Source organism: Liolophura sinensis, chromosome 8 (assembly GCF_032854445.1).
Source record: "Liolophura sinensis isolate JHLJ2023 chromosome 8, CUHK_Ljap_v2, whole genome shotgun sequence".
In the NCBI taxonomy this organism is placed as follows: Eukaryota; Metazoa; Mollusca; class Polyplacophora; order Chitonida; family Chitonidae; genus Liolophura; species Liolophura sinensis.
In genome coordinates this window covers 11,529,663-11,551,959 of record NC_088302.1, presented here as the reverse complement: position 1 = coordinate 11,551,959, position 22,297 = coordinate 11,529,663, and the positions used below count along the sequence as shown (strand labels likewise).

Here is a 22,297-nt window from a genome sequence, read left to right as displayed (position 1 = left end):
ACGGAGCAATCAGCGAGCGAGAACGGGTTATGTAAGGGGGACTATTTAGCGTGGGCAGATGGTGATGTGAGTGGTTAGGTCACGGGTGATATCACTACGCCACTACGCGTGTCTCAGGTAAAAAAAAAAAGACAACCGCGGGAGCAGCGGACCACATCACCCGAATAGGGCGAGCGAGCGAGCAGGTATGGAGGTAGACGAAGACACGAAGAAGAAAACCTTTACCTGCAGGGTGTGTGGCCGAGGGTTTACCCGGCACGATAACTGGCAGCGACGCCACCAAACACAGCACGACGTCCACGAAGTCTCTGGTGAAAGCGGTGTGGGGAAAAAGAAGCTGTTCACCTGCTTGGTGTGTACCAAGAATTTCACTCGGCGAGATAGCTGGCTTCGGCACCAGCGGACACACCAACCCCAAACGAAAAGATTCATCTGCTCAACCTGTCGTCGGGCGTTTTTTCGCCGGGAAAATTTGATCCACCACCAACAGCGACATGAAACAAACAAAGAACGTGTGTGGTATTGTATAGACTGCCAGAAGTCTTTCTACAGATTGTGGGATTGGCGTACCCATCAACGTGGAGAACACGGCCAGGTAAGTTCTTTTTTATTTTATTTTTTATTTTTATTTATTTAAAATTACCTTTGAAAAAAATCAAAACAAAAACAAAAACTACGTGTCAAAACAAAAAACCACGTGTCAAAACAAACCACAGCCAACAACATGGTTTGCCTGACTGCTGGCTGGCTGTAGGGTAGGATCGCTCAGCGTGTCTTTGTAACAATGTTCGCCCAGGAAGGCTCACTGCTGCAGGCAGAGGGTCGGTGTTATGAACCGTAGAGCCTGTCGGTGCGATTTTTTTGGGGGTTACCTACCTGCCTGCCTGGTGGTTGAGGTGTGGATTGATTGATGGATGGATCACCGTGACCTGGTTTACTCGTGTCTGACTACCCCGACTAAGCTGTACACCACACCCAAACATGCATGTACACTGGATACTATACTAATGGAATAAAATAATAATTATTGGACATCATAGATGGCGCTGTGTGGCTCATCTAAGCCCACAAGTATAAACGGAATATGGTCGGTTCAAGTGGCCACAGACCCCCATTAGTTTTCCATAAGCGACAATGTTAACGTTTAGCGCTGTAGCTCAGTCCCAAACATTCCGAGGCCAATAAGCTTTGGTGCATACCTGGCCCAGCCTGAGAGAAAGAAGCTGTAAAAATCTTGACATAGGTTGACCGTCAAAATCTGGACCTTTACATGCCGGCAGCTGGGAGGGGTGCCTAGCAACGCCAAGGGGACGTCACTCGCAGCCTCATCACCACCTGTCTCCTTGTGTCCTCTCGCCCAGAATTTCAAACTTTCACCATTAAAACTCATACCTGCCCAAAGCTTAGACAATTTCCATCATTTTGATACCAAGCATGCACTTGTACACCAAAAACGGCAGGCTGGCAGCAAAAAAAGACTTTACACCCTAAAATACACAGAACTACAATCGTCCCTACTGAAAAACGGAAGTTGTAATGGGGGTCTGTGTCCAAGTTGCAACACTTTTAATGTCTGAAACTGCAAAAAATGGGTTTGTAGATTTCATAAGCTATGTTAAACTTGGTCTGTTTCTGTTCATTTTACTTGGGGACATCACCATTGAGGACAATGAAACAGGTAATCATGTTTAAAAAAACTGCAAACAAATTAGAGTTTGACAGTGATAAGGGACGATAGCTCTCGGGTATTTCACCGAACTCTGGGACATGCTTGCGAGCTTGTCGGGCCTACAGTTGGGCAATTCGGCTTGTCGTTTCTTTGTACTATGAATGGTCCATTTTTCGATACTTGAGATTGACGCAGTGGCGCAGCGAGTGCTACATAACTGTATGCCTCCAAGTTATCAGCTTACTTTGTTACCTATATGTTGCCTAACACGTTTCTGTGGTCATATTCTCTGGATTTGGTGCCTTTTCTATGTAAATTTGAATAAAACAATGATTGATGCGGACGTCAACGGAATTGGTCCGGTGAGCCGCACGGCTGTCGAGCGACGACAAGCCTGCCAGCGTGCCTAAACATTGTTGTCAGCCAGGCAGGCATAGCATCCAACCGACCGTGCTGTTCACCGTAAACGGTCTTGTATACAGTGTTACCAACCAGTCGGGCTGTGGTTAACCACAGCTGGCAACAATATGTATTCTGAACAATTACGAACAGGGAATGGGTCAGTGTGTCATGCTAGGGCTACCTACCTATCTGGATAGTTCCTATGTATTATGTATTAAAAAAATTTTAGGTTATAGACGACTCGTTGAAGTGATATGGTCTACTGCGTGTAATAATGTAGGTGACGTGGATGTGTTTTTTTCTACTCCATGTAGATGACATGTATAGGGTCTACTTAGGCTATAACGTCTACACACTTCTATGTTACAGAGACCAGCTTCATCTACCACCACCAACAACAACAACAACAAACCCAGCATAAGTAAAGCTAGAGTAAGTCTAGAGGCAGACGAATCGCTGAAAGAAAAGAAACCGGCGAGCCAGTTCGAACCCGACCCGATACAACCTCGCAAGGATGTCTTGCCTAGCGGTGACAATGATGTGAACTCTAATGTACCAGACTATGACCACCCCATGTGTTTCATCTTGACCGGTGATCCCCAGGCACTCGTCGAGCAAATGATGGCTTACCTCAACGAAATCAGCGAGATCAGTAGCGCCTATCTCCGCGAGCGTTATACTTACATCCTGGACGCGTTAGACAAGCGGATCAATCCCAACGAGACGAAACTGTCTTACACTCGGCAGGCACGGGACAGATTCGTCAAATATATGAACCAGCTCCCCGTCCTCGGCTTTAACTCGGGCAACTACGACCTGAACTTGATCAAACAGCAGCTTTATCCACACCTGGTTCAGAGCCGTGATTTGGAGTATGTGATTAAGCGGAACAATAATCACATGACCCTCACCACACCGCAGCTGAAATTTCTGGACATTCGGAATTACCTGGCCCCGAATTACAGTTACGACAAGTGGGTGAAAGCTTACGACTGCCGCATCACCGAAGGGAAATTTTGTTACAGCTACATAGACTCCCTGGCCCAGTTGGAGGAAACGGTACTCCCACCTCAACATGCTTTCGACAATGATCTCACCCACCAGCCGTGTACGTACGCAGAGTACAAGACCCTACAGACGGTGTGGCGAGAGCACGGCATGCGTGCCGTCAAAGACTTGCTGCGGTGGTATAATAACCTAGACGTCATTCCCTTCATGGAGGCTGCGGAGAAGATGTCGGTGTTCTACTGAACCATGCATGTCGATGTCTTCAAAGACTGTATTAGCATACCAGGGCTTACTCTCCGCTACTTGTTTCACGATTTACGGTCCGTGTTCACGCTCGTCGGTGAGAAAGACAAAGACATGCACGACTGCCTCAAGAAAAACATCATGGCTGGGCCGAGCATCATTTTTCACCGCTACCACGAACGAGGCGTGACCCGTATATGGGGAGGAAAGCTCTGTCAGCAGATCGTGGGGTTCGATGCCAACGCGTTGTACCTGTACTGCCTCGCCTCACCTATGCCGGCGGGTCACTGCATCCATTGGCGACGACGGGGCGGGGAGATGTTCGTTCCCTCCGGCACCCCCACCCGTGTGGCCGAAAAATGGCTGGACTGGCAGTCACACCAGATGGGGGTATCGATCCGTCACCGACTGAACCACACCGAGAAGCGGATCGGTGACCGACAACTCCCCATAGACGGGTTCGCCTATATCAACGGACAGCCTACTGTTTTCCAATTCCATGGGTGTTATTCCCACTACCACGGCTGTCACCTGAATCACCCTGCCCCGGGGAAGGTGCGTTACAATGACCGGCGGGGGTTAAGCCCCCAAGACTTACGGCGGGAGGTGGACACAAACGACGCTTACATCCGCTCCCAGGGCTATCCGTTGGTGTCGATATGAGAGTGTGAGTTCCAGCATCAGCGGGACACAAACCCACCCTTACAGTCCTTCTTACAACAGTACGGCTCACCCTCCCCCCCCCCCCCCCCCCCAACAACGACGGCCCAAGACAGTCCATGGGTGTTGAAAAAAAACAAGGGATGGATCCCAAACTGGCGATCCACCCAACCGAACACCCGTAAGTCGTTATCGTAGGTCGTACACGATGTGTCCAACGTATGTACAATAACATCCATGGGACGACCTCGAGCTCGCTGGGTTAAGTAATACACACAATATTGACCGCACAGACTCTGCAGCTGCCGATCGTTCCACGTCCAGTGGTGTGTTCCCTGGTTAAACCAAGCGGTGATATCGGGGTAGAGGGGTGGGAGTCCGTAGGAATCGAAGTATTCACCCTGGAGATGGGGTGGGTTGGTGATCAGTTGGTGATCGTTGTGGAGGCTGGGGGTCAAGTCGAAACAAAACTGATATTGATATTGTGTCCCTCATCGTGAAACGCTTTCCCCGTGTGGGTAAAGAGGTTCATGTACGTTCGGATGAAATTCTCGTTTTCAAAGTTGGGTGTCAGGGGCTTGGTCGGAATCTGACGTCCGCCGACGTACAAGGCGACAAAGTTTGTGTAGTAGTGTTGGAAACGGAACGGGTTTTTAGTGTAATCCCCGTCAAAAGCCGTGTTGCTCACACACCCCACCACTAAACGTGTCGGTAAGCTGTACTGTGGGTGTACTGATCTTTAAATCCTCGGCACTGACATACATTAGGTCCGCCGGTCCCATGATCCACTCGTACGTTAAATTCATGAGCTGCTGTAGACATGGACTGAAACTAAGCCCCAGTTGTTTCCTAAACCGCACGCTGTATTTCCGCTGCACATCGTCGAACCCGAACGTTAAGTCACCGGCGTGCTCCTTGAGATCACGGATCTCTGTCTGGCTTAACAATTTGGTCAACCCCCAGGCCAGGTCTGCGGGTGTAGGGTAGTAGCCGGCTGGTAATATTAGCTTATGTGAAGCGTGGTGCGAGTCCTTTGGGGAGTCTATGGTATACCACACTTCACCCGCACGCACATTAAACCAGGTCCGGGGATACTGTATTTCGACCAGCCCACGTTCCCAGTCACCTGTCAAATGGATGGGGCGGGGTAATTGGGTGGTGAAACACGTCAAGGTGTTGCTGGGGACGTAGTCGAGCGAGCTGTTACTGGGTAGCGTCACGTAAAACATGGTGTTGGTGAGGTGATCTCCCCTGAGTGGACTGATCGTTTTGCCATCTGGCACAGGTATTTAATACGGACTCCACTTTAGCGGGCGTATGATGGATGAAGTGGGGCGGAGTTCAGGTCGCCGACCTCGTTGTGTCTTCTTGGGTCGCTGTGGTGTGGTGGTGGTGGTGGTGGGGGGTGTGGTTTTTTTCTGTTTGCTGGCTGGGGTTCTGGCAGTCAGGGGATTCCCCGTCTTGGTGGGTGTGCTCATTTTTTCCCGCACCCAATCCCTGTAGCGATCATGGGGTGAGTGGTCGTGTTAAGGTAAAGGGGTGGTGGGGTGGGTGGGGCTGTCTAACATCCTCCGCTCTCCCTCACTCAAACGACAATTGGGAGTCGGTTTGGGACTAGGTGGGATCGAACTCGGCTGCTGCCCGATTTGGTATTGATCTTGAAACGTCCGGTACCGTTGAAGGGTGTGGTGATATCGCTGTATTTTCTCCTCGTCCGAGAGAGTCCTGTCGTGGAGGATCGAGGCCATCTCTTGATCGAGCGTGTTGAGGGCTTTCACCGTACTGGGCACAGGGCATGGGGAGATGGGGTAGGGTTGGGGTGAAGGTCGTGTGAGCGTCTCTAAGAGCCGTGGCTCGACCAAGGCCATTTTCTTGGCTTGCTGCATTCTCTACCACCAGCTATAGCCTTACTAGTGACACCCTTAACAACAACCCCGACAATGGCTGGTGCAATGGCTTTGGCGAGGAGGGGGGCAAGTAGCAGTGGGAGGAATCCACCACATTGAACAATCCGTCCTTTCTTATGCAGGGGAACACTTTTCTTCACCAAGGTACGAAGACCCGTCTTGTGTCGCTGTAACTTCACCTTCTGAGCCGGCGAGAGTGTAACGTTTCCATTTAACGCATTCTTAGCACATTCACACAAGCACCGAAGTAATCCTGGATCGTTACCCCGCAACACAGCCTGACGAATAGTGGGGGTGGCTCGAGCTAGCAGGGTTAATAAGGGACCGTAACGTTGGAGACGGCGTGACATCATCACGGGTAGTCGTCGTGAGAACAACTGATGTGACAGATTGTGTGTTCAAAGTTTTATTATGACACACTGACCTAGTCACCGCTCATAGCAATAATACATTGTTACCAGTCAGTCAGCTGGCATGTCAGCCAACCCGCCAGCCACCCACCCACCCACCCACCCAGCTAAAACAAACTGATGTGACAGATTGTATGTTCAAAGTATTATGACTTGGGGAGATAGACGTGTTGAATCTCCCCGGGAAAAATGTGGGTATGAAGTCGCAGGTGATCAGGTGTGGTTTGCTTGAAATCCACCAGCAAATACCCTTGTGGTTCGGTAGTGGCATCTTCAAAGGCCTCATGCACGTACTGTGTCCGCCCTGGAGCCATTTGTTTAGCGATCGTGGTAATTTGAGAAACGTCTCGCGGGTTTTTGAACAATACCAAGTAGTGCGCGTTCAGACTGATAGTTCGATGGTCTTTGGTTTTGTTAAACAAATTCTGCACGATGTACACCATGCTGATATTGCGGTGGTGGCTGCCTTTAGTGAAGAGTTTTGTCACGCGATCGTCGGCTTCAGCCATCAAATCATCCACGACAACTAACGTCCGCTCCCCCGGGTTGAAAGCGGATGGGCTGGGCACACCTTCTTCAAACTGAACGTGAGGTAACGTGGTGGAAAACGGCTGCCACTCCCCGTAACACCAGACGATGCGTTGTGGGGATGGGTGAATGAGAGCTTGAGCGTGCTTCACTAACAGTTTCACAAACACGGACTTTCCAGACCCCGTCGGTCCACTGACAATGCAGGTGGATGCTCCCATCGCATATCCATGGGTAGAGCTAGGTCAGTTGGCGGTTTGGGTCGTCGTACGGGTGGGGGTGGGGGATAGTGGGGGCGATTACGGCTGGTGTCAGTGTAGGGGGACTGGTGGTGGCGGTGGTGGTGTTCTCGGTGTTGTCAAACCGACGTGCGATTGACGGTGGGTGGGGTGGTTGTAAAGGCCTCTCGATCCAACGAGAGGCCTGAGTTCCGCGGCCAATCCACCCACTAAAGCACCGATGTACAAGAGAACGCCCAGTATGGCTGCTACGGTCCCTTTATTCTCGCGCAAGCCTTGTATACACTGATCCATCCCTTGAGGTAGGTCAGTCGGAAGTGGTAGTGACCCCGTGACCCACGGGGTTAAATACGTTTCATGTCCGTGGCCGGCACCCAAGAATTAAAGCTGGGTGGGTAACCGACCCACTTCACCCAATAGTACAGTTTCCCTCGGCGACGGTCCCTTTTTAACTCTTTGAGACCTGCAGTCGAGCCACGAAAAACTCGTTTCACGGCCGAGGCTCGACTCCAGTCGAGCGAGTATCACACCTGTCATATGACGCGTAATAGGGGGAATCCCGGGAATTAGGTTATTTTTAACATCAACGGCAGGAGTCACGTGATCTTGGGGAAGACCTTTTCTATTTACAGCATGTCGATACGCAGTCATCTTGATAGCTAGTTTTACAGAGTTCGACGTGGAATTTTGTTTTTGTTTTCGTGGTCAGCTGATAATGGCGGCGAGGTTTACAGTTCAGGAGGTGCTGGAGGAACTTCAAGCCGATAGTGATTCAGGTGATGATGACTTTGACAACGAAAATGACACATTTAGTGAGGATAATTCTGACATCGAAATTCGTGATTTTGCCGAGGTACAACTATAACATGCACAAAACAGTGAACATGACATGTCCGATACCGATAGTGGCGCAAGTGACAATGAACCAAGTGCTCATTCTGTCACAGGCACGTCAGATAAGGACTCAAATAATGAACAAATCAACGCCGATAGAGCAGATTCTGACAGTGATACTAACTCAGACCCTTATTTCTATTTCTGTAGGAAAGGGAATATCTTGTTTTGGAAATTGTTTTTTTCACATATTCAGAGGAATAGGAGGTGACTTTACAGCCCCCCCCCCTCAGACACAATTGTTTTTTTTTTTTTTGGGGGGGGGGGGGGGGGCACGTGCAACTTAAAACAATAATATTCTGAAACATTATTACCTTTCCAACAATTGTTTCATTCATGTGATGACTGAAAATAAATATCTTCCTTTACTTCTGTAAGAAAACAATCACAAAATTGTCAATCTGTGTATTTTTTTAGAAGGGGGGGGGGGATTTGCCCCCCCCCCCCTTACATTTGGGGGGGGGCACCTACACCTTCAAATTATGTATATTCTAAAAGCTTATTCAATTTCCTACAAATGATGCATTATGTGTTTTGACTTTACATGAATTCTTCTCACCCAAAATCGCTTTTGAAAAAAATGCTGTCGTTATCTAAAAATTAATCTAGGTCATTATGACATATGGTGTCAAAGGAATGCAGTACCGAAAGGGTTAAGATCTTCTCCACCTGATAAAACTTATCCACTGCGGCTGTCTCCCATTCAAATCCTCCAGCGTGTACACAGCAGGCTGTCGAGGGTGGGAACGGACAATGCGGAACATTTCCGTGCTCCAATTCGGGAGGTATGATTTTTCGAATTTCCCTTTCACTTTACTGATACGCACGAGATCACCGGCCCGATAACGGTGTACCGAGTGTTTGGTTGTGGGTGGCCTGTACAAGGCTTGCCGGACTTCTTTCTGGTTCTGGGGATTGAGGTCGATAGGGGCTCGTAGTATACTCCGGCGGTAGGCTCGATTGTAACCACGTACCAGCGTCGGTAAGGCATCCAGGTACCGCCGAGTGTTGTGAGCGGTAAAATATTTGTACATGCGACCTTTCAAAGTGCGGTTAAACCGTTCTACCACGGAGGCTTTGGTTTCGTTAAACGTGTGAAAGAAAAACACCCTGTTGTCCTTTAAAAAGGCTTGAAACGGCCTGTTCAGAAACTCTTTCCCCTCATCCGTTTGCAGGTACAACGGCCGGCGACCCGTCTTGAAAATCTGTTGAAACGCCTCGATCAAACGAGTACCGGTTTTGGCTCGGTGTGGGATCACCCAGGCGTACTTGGAGAGGACATCGATGCAGGTCAGTCTCTTTGGCGAACGCTGTCATGTCGACCAGGTCCGCCTACAACTGACTGTCAACACCCCCAACCACCACTTGGTTACGAGGGTAATGCCGTCGTGCAGGCCGGTGGAGTTTATACGTGTCCTGCTGAGCCAGCCAAGTCGACACGCGAGTGCGACTCACTTTGAGTCCCTGTTGTCGAGCTGCCTTGAGCAAGGGTTGAATGCCGCTGGACTGTCCGGGTCATAATACAAGGCATGGAGAGCAGTATCGATCGGGTTTGAGTGTTTTTTTTCCCCGTCGGTTGATACGAGGCATAGTCCGACACGTCGTCCTTACTGCTTGGTGTCTGTGAGTAATGAGTGAACCTTCCCCAGACCGCCTACATATAGTATAGTATAGTATAGTATAGTATAGCACAGTATAGCACAGTATAGTATAGTATAGTATGCATGTTTGGGTGTGGTGTACAGCTTAGTCGATCAATCCATCCATACCACAACCAGCAGGTAGACAGACGGGCAGGTCACCCAAAAAACCCCACCGACAAGCTCTACGGTTCATAACACTGACCCTCTGCCTGCAGCAGTGAGCCTTCCTGGGCGAACATTGTTGCAAAGACACGCTGAGCGATCCTACCCACCAGCCAGCCAGCCAGCAGTCAGGCAAACAATATTGTCGGCTGTGGTTTGTTTTGACACGTGTTTTTTTTGTTTTGACACGTGTTTTTTTTGTTTTGACACGTGGTTTTGTTTTGATCGGCTGTGCCTGCGCCTTGTATACATTGTTGCCAGCCAGCCACCCAGCCGGTGCGTCAGCCAGCCGGTGAGCCAGCCGGTGTGCCAGCCACCCACCCAGCCAGCCGGGTCGTAGACCCTACACGTCACCTACATGGAGTAGAAAACACATCTACAGGTCATCTACAGGGGGTAGAAAACACATCTACATATCACCTACATGGAGTAGACCCTATCACCTCAATGAGGAGCCTATGGGTGAACCTAAAATTTTTTTTTATACATAATACACAGGCGCCGTCCAGATAGGCAGTCAGCCCTAGCATGACATACTGACCCAAGCCAGCCGGTACGTCAGCCAGCCGGTGCGCCAGCCAGCCGGGCCGTAGACCCTATACATGTCACCTACATGGAGTAGAAAACACATCTACAGGGGGTAGAAAACACATCTACGTATCACCTACATGGAGTAGACCCTATCACCTCAATGAGGAGCCTATGGGTAAACCTAAAATTTTTTTTTTATACATAATACATAGGAGCCATCCGGATAGGCAGTCAGCCCTAGCATGACACACTGAGCCGGCTGCGGTACAGGTGAGACACGACCGACACAGAAAAAACACAAAGACCGCGGTTGATTCCATAGTGAAAAAAAAAACAGTATTATTATTATTTACAGCAATGTACAGGTATTTAACACGGAGCGTCAATATACCTCTGTGTGGTTGGGAGGGAGTCGGACTTCGTACATTAACGTGGAGTGAACAATCTCTACATAATACGCCCAAATGGGTCGGGGATCCTTGACATGCCGACAGACGTCTTCAGTGTACGCTCGCAGCACCTGCAGTCATCCCTCATTGACCCTACCATCCGCAAACATACTACAAAGTACACCCGTGTAGCTTTGTAGGTCAGTGACGACAGCCACCCAGTCTTTCCATTTAGGCGTTGTACGCAGCTTCGTCAGGCTAGAAAAAGACATAAAGAACACACCGTCGTCATTCTAGTGCTGTCACCGACCGAACCCTATCCACATCAATAGATAGATAGATAGATACCACTTACGGTGAATCCATAACACAACTCCCGACACTTACCCGAAGTACAGACAACAGGTAAGACATAACCAACACAAAAGACCGGGGTGAAATTTCAACCTGAAAACTTTTTTTATTTTTTCGAACTCGAACAGTGAACGCATGAATGAATGAATGAATGCATGCTGTATGTGTCCATTATTATTCTTTTTTTCACGGTGAGATATGTCTCGTCATGATGCTTGAATCACCAATATGAAAGTCCCGACACTGGTCAATGTTTATAACTCGCACCACCCTAGTCACCTTCCTGTAAAACACATAGGTAGAACGAGAATGAATGAAGGGAGAGGAAAAAAAGAAACAAACAAAAGTGGGTAAGGGTGGTGCGGTTAAAAAAAAAAACACTCACTCGTTCATCGTCTGGTTGGCCTGGGCGACCTGGGCGACCTGGGTGGCTTAGTTATTAGGTAGGGTCGTCGTAGGCTGGTCGTCAGGTACAGGGAGGTTGTTGGCAGTCATCATATACTCAACGTACATCTGGGCGAATGCCAGGTTTGATTTGTTGATCGACGTCTCATTTAAAAACTGCCGCAGTTGGTCTTTCACACTCTTCTCCACAGCCCACGGGAGGGAGGCTGCCTTACGGGCCTGGCGCATGAACTTGACCAACACGGCTCCCTCTTTCAGGTAACGCATGCGAGCCTAGTCCACGATACTCAGGGCCAGCTCTCGGTTCTCCAGCAAGGGAGGTAGGGGAGGAGATGGATCACTCGTGGTGTTGGTGGGTTGTTGACCGTACACTTTGCGCTGTAACTTGAGGAGGTGGGGTTGGAGAAGCGCATCGTAAGCTTGCCACAGCAAGGCTGTTAGCGCCGTCTCAAGCTCTGGGTTTAACGAGTCCGCCTTTTCCACCTTCACAGTGCGTTCGCTGTCACCGTCGGGGTTGTTGGGGGTGGTAGTAGTAGCAGCAGTCTCCGTCTCCCCTGTCTCATCTCCATCTCCATCCCCGACTCTTGGATGTTGTCGTTATCCCCAGCCTCTACCACCACCAGCAACAAGGCGTCGATGTCGGGGATGGCCTGTACCAGTTTTTGCCAGTAAGTCCAGTACTTGAGCGTGATACCTTCACTCGTCGGGTAGAGTGGGCCGTTCGGACGGTAGGCTCGCCATTTCTTCACATGAACATACAGGACACCCTCCGAGGTCGTCAGCGTGGATAGAAAGTATCCGTTGGATAACCCCTCCCGTGCTGGTAAACCCACCTCGGGTAGATCAGCAGCCAGGGTCTTGAGCCGAGTCCGCCCCTCCCCGTCAAGCCTGACGCGTTTGGGTGGAGCGTTTGGATCTATGGGTGATTGGCAAATCTCAATCGTCTCGTCTCTACACACCCCCACCCACAGCCAGGAGGCGAGCTGCAATTTGGTGAGAACCTCGTTGGGTGATGACAGGCACACCTTCTTCTTCTTCTCGGGAGGCTGTTGCTGCTCGGTAATGGTGGTTAGCAGGGCGGGTACAGAAGCTGAGCGTTTCATCCTGATGGCAGCATGCAGGGAGTTCATGGTGGTAGAGCGTTTCATTTCGACAGACAGGTATACAGTGTAGCAGTCTCTCTTCTCTCGACAGGTAGGTAGGTAGGGTCGCAGGCAGGCAGGCAGGCAGGGAGGTAGGTAGGCCATCAGGTAAGTCTGAGGATGCTGGTTGTCGTCTTCTCCGGCTTTTATCCTATCCACGCGGAACTCAACCACACGGTGATTGGTCCGTCAAAACTTACATAACCTGTTCTCGCGCGCTGATTGCTCCGTTTTTTCCCGGGATCCATTGGTAAGTTTTGGGGTGAATCCCGCGCGTTCATTCGTCCGTTTTGGAACCAAAGAGCTCTTTCCAAGCTGTCCCACTCAACTTTACAAGCCGACGTTTTGCCTCCGTTTTTACTCCCAGCCCATTCCTCTTGCTCATTGGTCCACCCACACTCGCACCACACATACCACACTCACACTCACACTCACAACCAACACACCTGACGGAAAAAACCTGTGACCCCTCCCCCAGAGGTCAGCCACCGGCAGCCGGCAGGGAGTGACGTCACTCCCTCCACTCGAAAACCTCCACCTGAATCCGACACCAAGTGCGCATACTCTACTACTCCCAATGATAGCATTATCCGGGGAACGGTGTTGTCCATTTACAAGCATGTAGATAAATTTAACAAATCAGCATACAAAGGTATTTCAGTGACAGCCGATTGCTATCGGAAAGGCACATGGTGTAATAAGGTATTATGCCGAACAGCAGACTGAAGCTATAAAGTAAACTATTACATTGTTGCTGGCGAGACATGACACACCAATAAATATCCTTATTTCTTTCTGATTACACTGTTGTTTTTCACCAAATGTCTGTTTCAACCCTTCGTGCAGCATGGTTAAAACAACTGCCCCACCTTTACCCAGGATACCACAAAGCTTGAAACCCACGAGTCCTCCAGCAAGGCCAAGATCAGGAAACTCTGGAGCAAAACAGAGGAACTCACAGGCAAGCTCAAAAACAAAGAACCAGGTAAGTGGTGGAAAAATCGTCTGAGAAAATGATAAATTCGTTAGCGAAAGACTGTCTTCTACCCAGCACTGCTCTGGTGACTGTATTTCACCTAGAGTTTAATATGTAAAAATGCACTTTCTGAAGCACACAAAAGCCCTAAATGACACTTTTGATTCCATCACTGACATTTTTCTGACAAGAGATTAATCAAACTTTACAAAAAAAAACTCTTTAAGTGGCCCTCTACAGTGGATAAATCGGTCAGAATCCAGCAAAATGGGTCACTTTTAGGTGAAATACAGTAATCGTCGTGTGTGGCTGAGGTTTTACTTTTCATAATATGGCAAATGACCTAAAATTTTGGGCAAAAAAAGTGCATTTTGAGAGGGAAGTAAATGTCTTAGAAATACTACTTCTGGTGCTGAAATGTACATTGTTTTACTAGAATACAATTCTACCTTCCACACACATCACAGAACACTGGTTTGAGATGAAAGGAACTCTCAGAGTCAGACAGAATTTGCAACTTGGTGATGGTCTTTTACCATGGCAAGATAATTTCACCTACATGACAGAAGTCTAGCTGTCAAATAAAAGAATTTTGACATAATTGGACAATGACACCATTGGTTCTCGAATAAATATCTTTTCTCAGTAATTAATGACTGGAACTGCAATTGAACTCATGACTGTGTTGTTCTGCATCCTGTACTATGAAACAGGATGTACCAGTGAAGGCTTTTTGACTGTCATAGTTTCATTATTTACTGTTTGTGATAACATGTACATGTGCTTGTATATTGACAAATGAACAGCCACCTTTATGCAATGTATTGTGAACAAAGTGTACAACATGTTTTGCTCACATTTTAGCAGCAGAATCAAAATGGTACCCATCACACCAATTGCCACAGTGACCTTGCTCTCCAAGGCCTGGTCATACAAGGTGGGGGCAGCGGAAACAGCCAGCCCATGGAAAATGGACATGACCCTCCTGGACCCAAACACAAGAAGGTAGGGAGCATAAAAAATGAAAAAACTGCAGGATTCTCGTCAGAAGATACCATAGATTCTTTTTAAGTTACTGTCCTGGTTACCATACCAAAGTTTGAATTCGTTGGTCAAAAATTGTTTGAGGTATTATTAATATACAGCATAGTTTATTGGTTCACCTAGTTTTGGCACTCCTGGCACCTTCTCTGAGTGCTCAGTATGGAATGGACAGTTAGGTGTCAACTTGTACATGAACTGGAAGTGTCCTGTTTGGTGTCCACAGCTTGTTTAAATGAGGCAGCACTGTGACATTAGGACACCTGGCTAGATACTGTCAAAAAAGATATTTAACACAAATGATTATGTTTCTTATAATGATAACTTACTTGAAATCACAGAAAATTATTCATTGTAAAAGAAGTGTATAAAATGAAATGAATCAGAAAACGAGAGAAGGAGGCCGTAGATGTAAGATAAATCTGTCGAACTGATAGGCTTAAAGTGAACATATAAAAACGATGTGAAGAAGTCAGCGCATTTGAAGCGCCATTTGAAGCACAATGCACAAATGTGTTTTCATTTATATTTTTAGAATTTTTGCTGTGACATAAAAAATTTTTGCTGTGACATAAAAAAATTTTGCTGTGACATAGAAAGCATTTACAGTAAGGTAAAATGTAATGGCTTTTTCGGTCACATGACATCAACCTTGATAAACAATTTCCCCTATTTGTATACAGACTTCAATATTTGTCTGTTTTCTATGAAATCGCCTCAGGCTCATTATAATAAACTTTAATGGGTTTTAGGCACTTAATATAATCTGAAAAGCCTCTGCAAAATATGATCTACAAAACCCATTTTGGAAAGTAATTGCTTCCATGGAATTTCATGGTATATAATGTTAAAAATAATTTAAGTGTTTCTGGAGACAGTTGTCTATTGTGTGTGTTCATTTTAGGCACAGATTATTTTTGGCTGTATGCATTTTAAATTTGTTCTCCACAATGATGTTTGTTTTCAGATGGGTCAAATTATTGATATTCGCTCCATGATAAACGATGTGACCAAACTGAACATTGAGGAAGGAACTTCAGATCCTACAGTGAGTCAACAGTTGTGTACCTGTAAATTGCATTTTTTGTTCCTTTGCTTTTTAACTTCTTTACTCCTTTCTTCATTGTTTGCACTGAATGCATTTAAACTTTATGATTCTTTAACGACTAGTGTGGACAATTTTGTTGTTATCATGGCAGTCTGACATCGCAGATATTAAACATAAATGTTTTTGCACTCAGATTCAATGCAGAGTGATGTCAGTTGTAACATTATTTTTATACATGAATGAAATCTGATATCTATTAATCAGAGAAAATTAAAGGGACACAATTAACACAAAACCCCAGTGCTTTATTAGCACACTATTTTTCAGTGTTTTTATACAATGTGATTGATATGTTGCCTGTTTCAGGACAAACTGTTAAAGCCATTAGGAGGGTACATGGGTTACAACAGTGAATGGAGGGACTTAGCACAGAATATTAGTCGGGTGAGCCTGTCTGTTTGTGTGCTAGCCTGGGCATCTGTCAGTGGCTGTTTGGCAAAAACCTGCTTTCGATTTCTGAGTATCAAGTATTTATTTATTTATTTATTTGATTGGCATTTTATACGGAACTCAAGAATATTTCACTCCTATGGAAGTAAACCGGGCAGAGCCATGGTAAAACAACTATCTGCAGGCTGTAAATGTTGTGCGTGCAGGTAACCCATATTGCAGATGATTTGAGTACGGGGATCTGAAAATGCTCTTTTCAGCAAAAAATGTCATTCATGTGTGCTGGGCTTTTGCTTCCGTGTTCCACTAAGCCATTAAGTGGATCTATGGCACCAGGATCTCAGTCATTATTTTCCACTCATTTTATTTCAGGATATATACTCTACCAACCCTAATGTTAAATGGGAAGACATTATAGGGCTGGATGGAGCCAAGCAATTAGTCAAAGAATCAGTAGTTTACCCAATAAAGGTAAGCAGTCCAAAACAACTGTTTTCTCTACCAAATAAGCCAAGATTTCATTTTAGTGACGGTTTTTGATAAAATTACTCTTCTTAGCATATCTTTGATACTATGAACCTTCAACCTATTCAACCACTGAAGCATTTTTTTTTCTGTGGAATTTATGCATGCAGTTATCAGATGAATGTTAAAATGATTTGCTTGTGTCATTAAAGATGCAAGCTTCATGAAACTGTGCAAGTTATTTCTCTACACCCCATAGTTCTCTGTGGGGTGAATGTTTTCAATTATTGGTTGCAGAGGTGGTTGAAAGGGTTGAAGAATTAGGGTATGTGTTGGTTCTTCAGCTTCTTGCATACATTTTTATGTAATCAATATTAATTTCATTTTCTTGTGAAAACTATCTTGTGAAAACTCTGATAGAATTGTACAGTATTACTTGAAGGGTATGTATTTTTTTGTTGTAGTATCCCCAGTTGTTTACAGGGATTCTCTCCCCTTGGAAAGGCCTGCTTCTGTATGGACCACCAGGTTCGTGAGAAATTTGTTTGGCATATTAATCAGATCTTGTGACAGTTGCATAATTTAAGACCTGTAAATGAAATAATGGTTGGCTCAGTGTCAGAGTCATGTGACTGGGTTATCCCCATGTCTGTTCCAGTGATGTATAGAAACTGACCAACTCCAAGGGTTCACCATCGTGATGTGATTGAAAATGTTTATAATTAAATACTGTCCAAAGAAATAAAGATGGAAGGCTGCCCCCCTCTTTCAGCGAAGAAAAGAAATACCTAAATATCGTCAGGGAACACATCAATATAGATTTAATTTAAAAACTGAAACAACTAACTCAAGACCAGTGAAAATACATATTGTTTGAGTCTCAGTCATGTTTTTTTGACTGGTCAAAAGTGAGTTGATTCAGGCCTGGAAATTAAATCTGTGGAAATAAGTGTTCAGCTTAATACTGCATCGGCAACCATATTGCGACAATGTTCACATTTGAAACAAAATTTGATATTTTCCTCCATGTGTATTTTGAAATTAAAATATTGTTTATCCTTGTCTTCTCCAGGAACTGGAAAGACGTTGCTAGCAAAAGCTGTAGCCACTGAATGCAACACCACTTTTTTTAACATATCTGCCTCAAGTATTGTCAGTAAGTGGAGAGGAGATTCCGAGAAACTGGTCCGCGTGAGTCAGTTTGGGTTATCTTTCTGTTTTTGTCACCTAAAAGTATTTCTGTATTATATACCTTATTTATGTCTTTTAAATTTTTAGTACTTTAATAAAGGATGTTATGTAATTCGGTCCTTAAACCAAAATTTTTGTTGAATACATGTACTTGTACAGATGTTTGTGGGTTATCCACCAAGACATGTACTTGTACAGATTTTTGTGGGTTATCCACCAATACATGTACTTGTACAGATGTTTGTGGGTTATCCACCTTTACATGTACTTGTACAGATGTTTGTGGGTTATCCACCAATACATGTACTTGTACAGATGTTTGTGAGTTATCCACCAATACATGTACTTGCACATATGTTTGTGGGTTGTCCACCAAGACATGAACTTGCACAGATGTTTGTGGGTTATCCACCAAGACATGTACTTGCACAGATGTTTGTGGGTTATCCACCAAGACCTGTACTTGTACAGATGTTTGTGGGTTATCCACCAATACATGTACTTGTGCAGATGTTTGTGGGTTATCCACCAATACATGTACTTGTACAGATATTTGTGGGTTATCCATCAATACATGTACTTGTACAGATGTTTGTGGGTTATCCACCAAGACATGTACTTGTACAGATGTTTGTGGGTTATCCACCAAGACATGTATTTGTACAGATGTTTGTGGTTTATCCACCAAGACCTGTACTTGTACAGATGTTTGTGGGTTATCCACCAAGACATGTACTTGTACAAATGTTTGGTGGGTTGTCCACCAAGACATGTACTTGCACAGATGTTTGTGGGGTGTCCACCAATACATGTACTTGTACAGATGTTTGTGGGTTATCCACCAATACATGTACTTGCACAGATGTTTGTGGGTTATCCACCAATACATGTACTTGTACAGATGTTTGTGGGTTATCCACCTATACATGTACTTGTACAGATGTTTGTGGGCTATCTGCCAATACATGTACTTGTACAGATGTTTGTGGGTTATCTGCCAATACATGTACTTGTACAGATGTTTGTGGGTTATCCACCCAGACATGTACTTGTACAGATGTTTGTGGGTTATCCACCAATATATGTACTTGCACAGATGTTTGTGGGTTGTCGACCAAGACATGTACATGCACAGATGTGTGTGGGTTGTCCACCAATACATGTACTTGTACAGATGTGTGTGGGTTATCCACCAATACATGTACTTGCACAGATGTTTGTGGGTTGTCCACCAATACATGTACTTGCACAGATGTTTGTGGGTTGTCCACCAAGACATGAACTTGCACAGATGTTTGTGGGTTATCCACCAAGACATGTACTTGCACAGATGTTTGTGGGTTATCCACCAAGACCTGTACTTGTGCAGATGTTTGTGGGTTATCCACCAATACATGTACTTGTGCAGATGTTTGTGGGTTATCCACCAATACATGTACTTGTACAGATATTTGTGGGTTATCCACCAAGACATGTACTTGTGCAGATGTTTGTGGGTTATCCACCAAGACCTGTACTTGTACAGATGTTTGTGGGTTATCCACCAAGACATGTACTTGTACAGATGTTTGTGGGTTATCCACCAAGACCTGTACTTGTACAGATGTTTGTGGGTTGTCCACCAAGACCTGTACTTGTACAGATGTTTGTGGGTTGTCCACCAAGACATGTACTTGCACAGATGTTTGTGGGTTGTCCACCAATACATGTACTTGTACAGATGTTTGTGGGTTATCCACCAATACATGTACTTGCACATATGTTTGTGGGTTATCCACCAATACATGTACTTGTACAGATGTTTGTGGGTTATCCACCTATACATGTACTTGTACAGATGTTTGTGGGCTATCTGCCAATACATGTACTTGTACAGATGTGTGTGGGTTATCTGCCAATACATGTACTTGTACAGATGTTTGTGGGTTATCCACCAAGACATGTACTTGTACAGATGTTTGTGGGTTATCCACCAATACATGTACTTGCACAGATGTTTGTGGGTTATCGACCAAGACATGTACATGCACAGATGTGTGTGGGTTGTCCACCAATACATGTACTTGTACAGATGTGTGTGGGTTATCCACCAATACATGTACTTGCACAGATGTTTGTGGGTTATCCACCAATACATGTACTTGCACAGATGTTTGTGGGTTATCCACCAATACATGTACTTGCACAGATGTTTGTGGGTTGTCCACCAATACATGTACTTGCACAGATGTTTGTGGGTTATCCACCAAGACATGAACTTGCACAGATGTTTGTGGGTTATCCACCAAGACATGTACTTGTACAGATGTTTGTTGGTTATCCACCAAGACCTGTACTTGTACAGATGTTTGTGGGTTATCCACCAAGACATGTACTTGTACAGATGTTTGTGGGTTATCCACCACCAATACATGTACTTGTACAGATGTTTGTGGGTTGTCCACCTTTACATGTACTTGTACAGATGTTTGTGTGTAATCCACCAAGACATGTACTTGTACAGATGTTTGTGAGTTATCCACCAATGCGGTACACTCCTTTATATGTGAAAGAAAAAGCAAATGTGCACATCAGGGATGAGACATACACTGGGATGAAAAAGAGGAAACTATACATCACACTCATAATTTTGTCATTTCTAGCATTTCTGATTTAAATTCTGATCAATTTTCAGTATGTATTTTTTGTATAAATAAGAGGAATTCCTCCAAAAAGAGGACAAATCTCATGCCTGGCACATCTAGAAAAAGACTACATCAAACTGAAAACACTTTATTTAAAGTTTGCCGTGTTTTCCTTATTTTCAGGTATTATTTGAGATGGCTCGATTCCACGCCCCCTCCACCATATTTCTGGATGAGTTAGAGTCACTAATGAGTCAGAGAGGGTCTCAGGGTGGGGGAAGGTGAGTGCCTTAGTCCAGGGCTTCTTTCAAAAAACTTTGTAGATCAGTTAATTTTTAGCTCTGACAAAATGCTGCTATGTTTGTCTGTTGGTGCTGTTGAGTTTTTGCACTCGTCATGTCTAAGATATTTGCAATCATGTTTCCATTTCCATTGATAAACTTCACACAGTAGAGAATTGTGGCAACTCCAACAAATGACGCAAGCTGATGCACAATTCAATACTTTAAAAAAAAAACAAAGATTGGATGAAATTCTTTATTATGAAAGACATTGGTGAAAGCTCAGTTGTCTGATTTCTGTTTTAAGTGAGCATGAGGGAAGTCGACGAATGAAGACAGAGCTCTTAGTACAGATGGATGGACTGGCCAAGACAGATGATCTCGTCTTCTTACTGGCTGCTTCTAACCTTCCCTGGTAGGCAATTACAATTACATTTTATGCTTTAGAGAAAAAACACCACCAAAATGTAAAAAAATATGGAAGAAAAATAAAAATCTGCCATTTTACTTGTCTGATCTTGATGTTCTTTGATTTTCATATTTCGCTAGGCTAAGCATGTAAACATGTCATCAAGAGGAAAAATTGGTAACTGTTGTCCATATTTCCACAAATTAGATGATTTTGGTTGATTTACTCTGCTCGTAAAACAACAATTAAGATTGGTGTGGCCTAACATTTGTTCTGTGAGGTTCTGCTTTGATTCTAGGCTTGCGTGCTTCTATGTGACATCAGCAGTTGGTTTCATATATTAAAGCCGGTAGCATTATGTAGTGACACTTCAAGTACAGCTGCTTGAATTTCGCTGTGTCTTTGTGTTCGAAAATTTGTTCCTTCTAATCTACATTTCATTCAAAAAATAAAGCTGGCCAAATACTTTACTCTCTCTCATTACTTCCTTACCTCTATATAGAGGAATATCGTGCCTCTGATTTTAATGTTATTGGTAAGATACAATGTGTGATGCGGTTGAGTGTTCAAATCTAGCTTGTGCTAGCTCTGCTTCAGTTTTCCATCAAAAGTTTCATATCTGGAACATGGTAAAGGGCGGTGGTTTCCCAGTTTCCTCCACTCACAGACCTGACCACAGTCTGTTATTAAAGTCAACAATTCTTGGATACAGCAGATTACACTGGTCAAATTTGATTGGTGTTTTATGCTGTGCTCAAGAATATTTCACTTATATGAAGGCAGCCAGCATTGTGCTGAGAGGAGACTGGGCAGCAAAGAGCCCGCAGGAACGCTCAACCATCTGCAGGTTGCTCCCAGACCTTCCCACATATGGCTGAAGAGGAAGCCAGCGTGAGCTGGACTTGAACTCACAGCGACCGCATTGGTGAGGGGTTCCTTAGTCAGTGCACCCCACTGTCATGCTAACCACCTCGGCCACGGAGGCCCTCTCCACCAGTCAAATAAATAAAGAAATGAATATCCTTTAATGAACCTGTTCTGATGTCTTTACAGGGAGTTGGATCATGCGATGTTAAGACGACTAGAGAAGAGAATCCTGGTAGACTTGCCCACCCAGGAAGCCAGGAAGGCCATGTTTAAACATCACCTCCCACCTGTGGTGAACAGCAAGGCATCCGGGGGTCTGGAGCTGTACTCTGACATAGACTACGATCTGCTGGCTAGGG

The 22,297-nt window shown here is 45.3% G+C and overlaps 2 protein-coding genes across 3 annotated transcripts in view; both read left to right on the top strand.

The window, feature by feature from the left end:
• Positions 1–22,297, top strand: part of LOC135472971 (katanin p60 ATPase-containing subunit A-like 2) — a 30,095-nt gene that overhangs the window by 4,711 nt on the left and 3,087 nt on the right. Inside the window, exons 5-14 of one of the 2 annotated variants that reach the window (XM_064752724.1) lie at positions 13,433–13,571; positions 14,430–14,567; positions 15,571–15,651; positions 16,018–16,095; positions 16,474–16,572; positions 17,031–17,094; positions 17,639–17,757; positions 20,565–20,662; positions 20,970–21,077; positions 22,125–22,296. In XM_064752724.1, the coding sequence (XP_064608794.1) occupies positions 13,433–13,571; positions 14,430–14,567; positions 15,571–15,651; positions 16,018–16,095; positions 16,474–16,572; positions 17,031–17,094; positions 17,639–17,757; positions 20,565–20,662; positions 20,970–21,077; positions 22,125–22,296 (1,096 nt within the window). Of the gene's footprint in view, positions 1–13,432; positions 13,572–14,426; positions 14,568–15,570; positions 15,652–16,017; positions 16,096–16,473; positions 16,573–17,030; positions 17,095–17,638; positions 17,758–20,564; positions 20,663–20,969; positions 21,078–22,124; position 22,297 lie in introns of both variants that reach the window. The other variant, XM_064752723.1, reaches the window with a different exon arrangement.
• LOC135472313 (uncharacterized) lies at positions 188–4,066 on the top strand. The gene is made up of 2 exons (XM_064751769.1): positions 188–595; positions 2,441–4,066. The coding sequence occupies exons 1-2, from the start codon at positions 188–190 to the stop codon at positions 3,320–3,322; spliced, it is 1,290 nt and encodes a 429-aa protein (XP_064607839.1). The 3' UTR covers positions 3,323–4,066.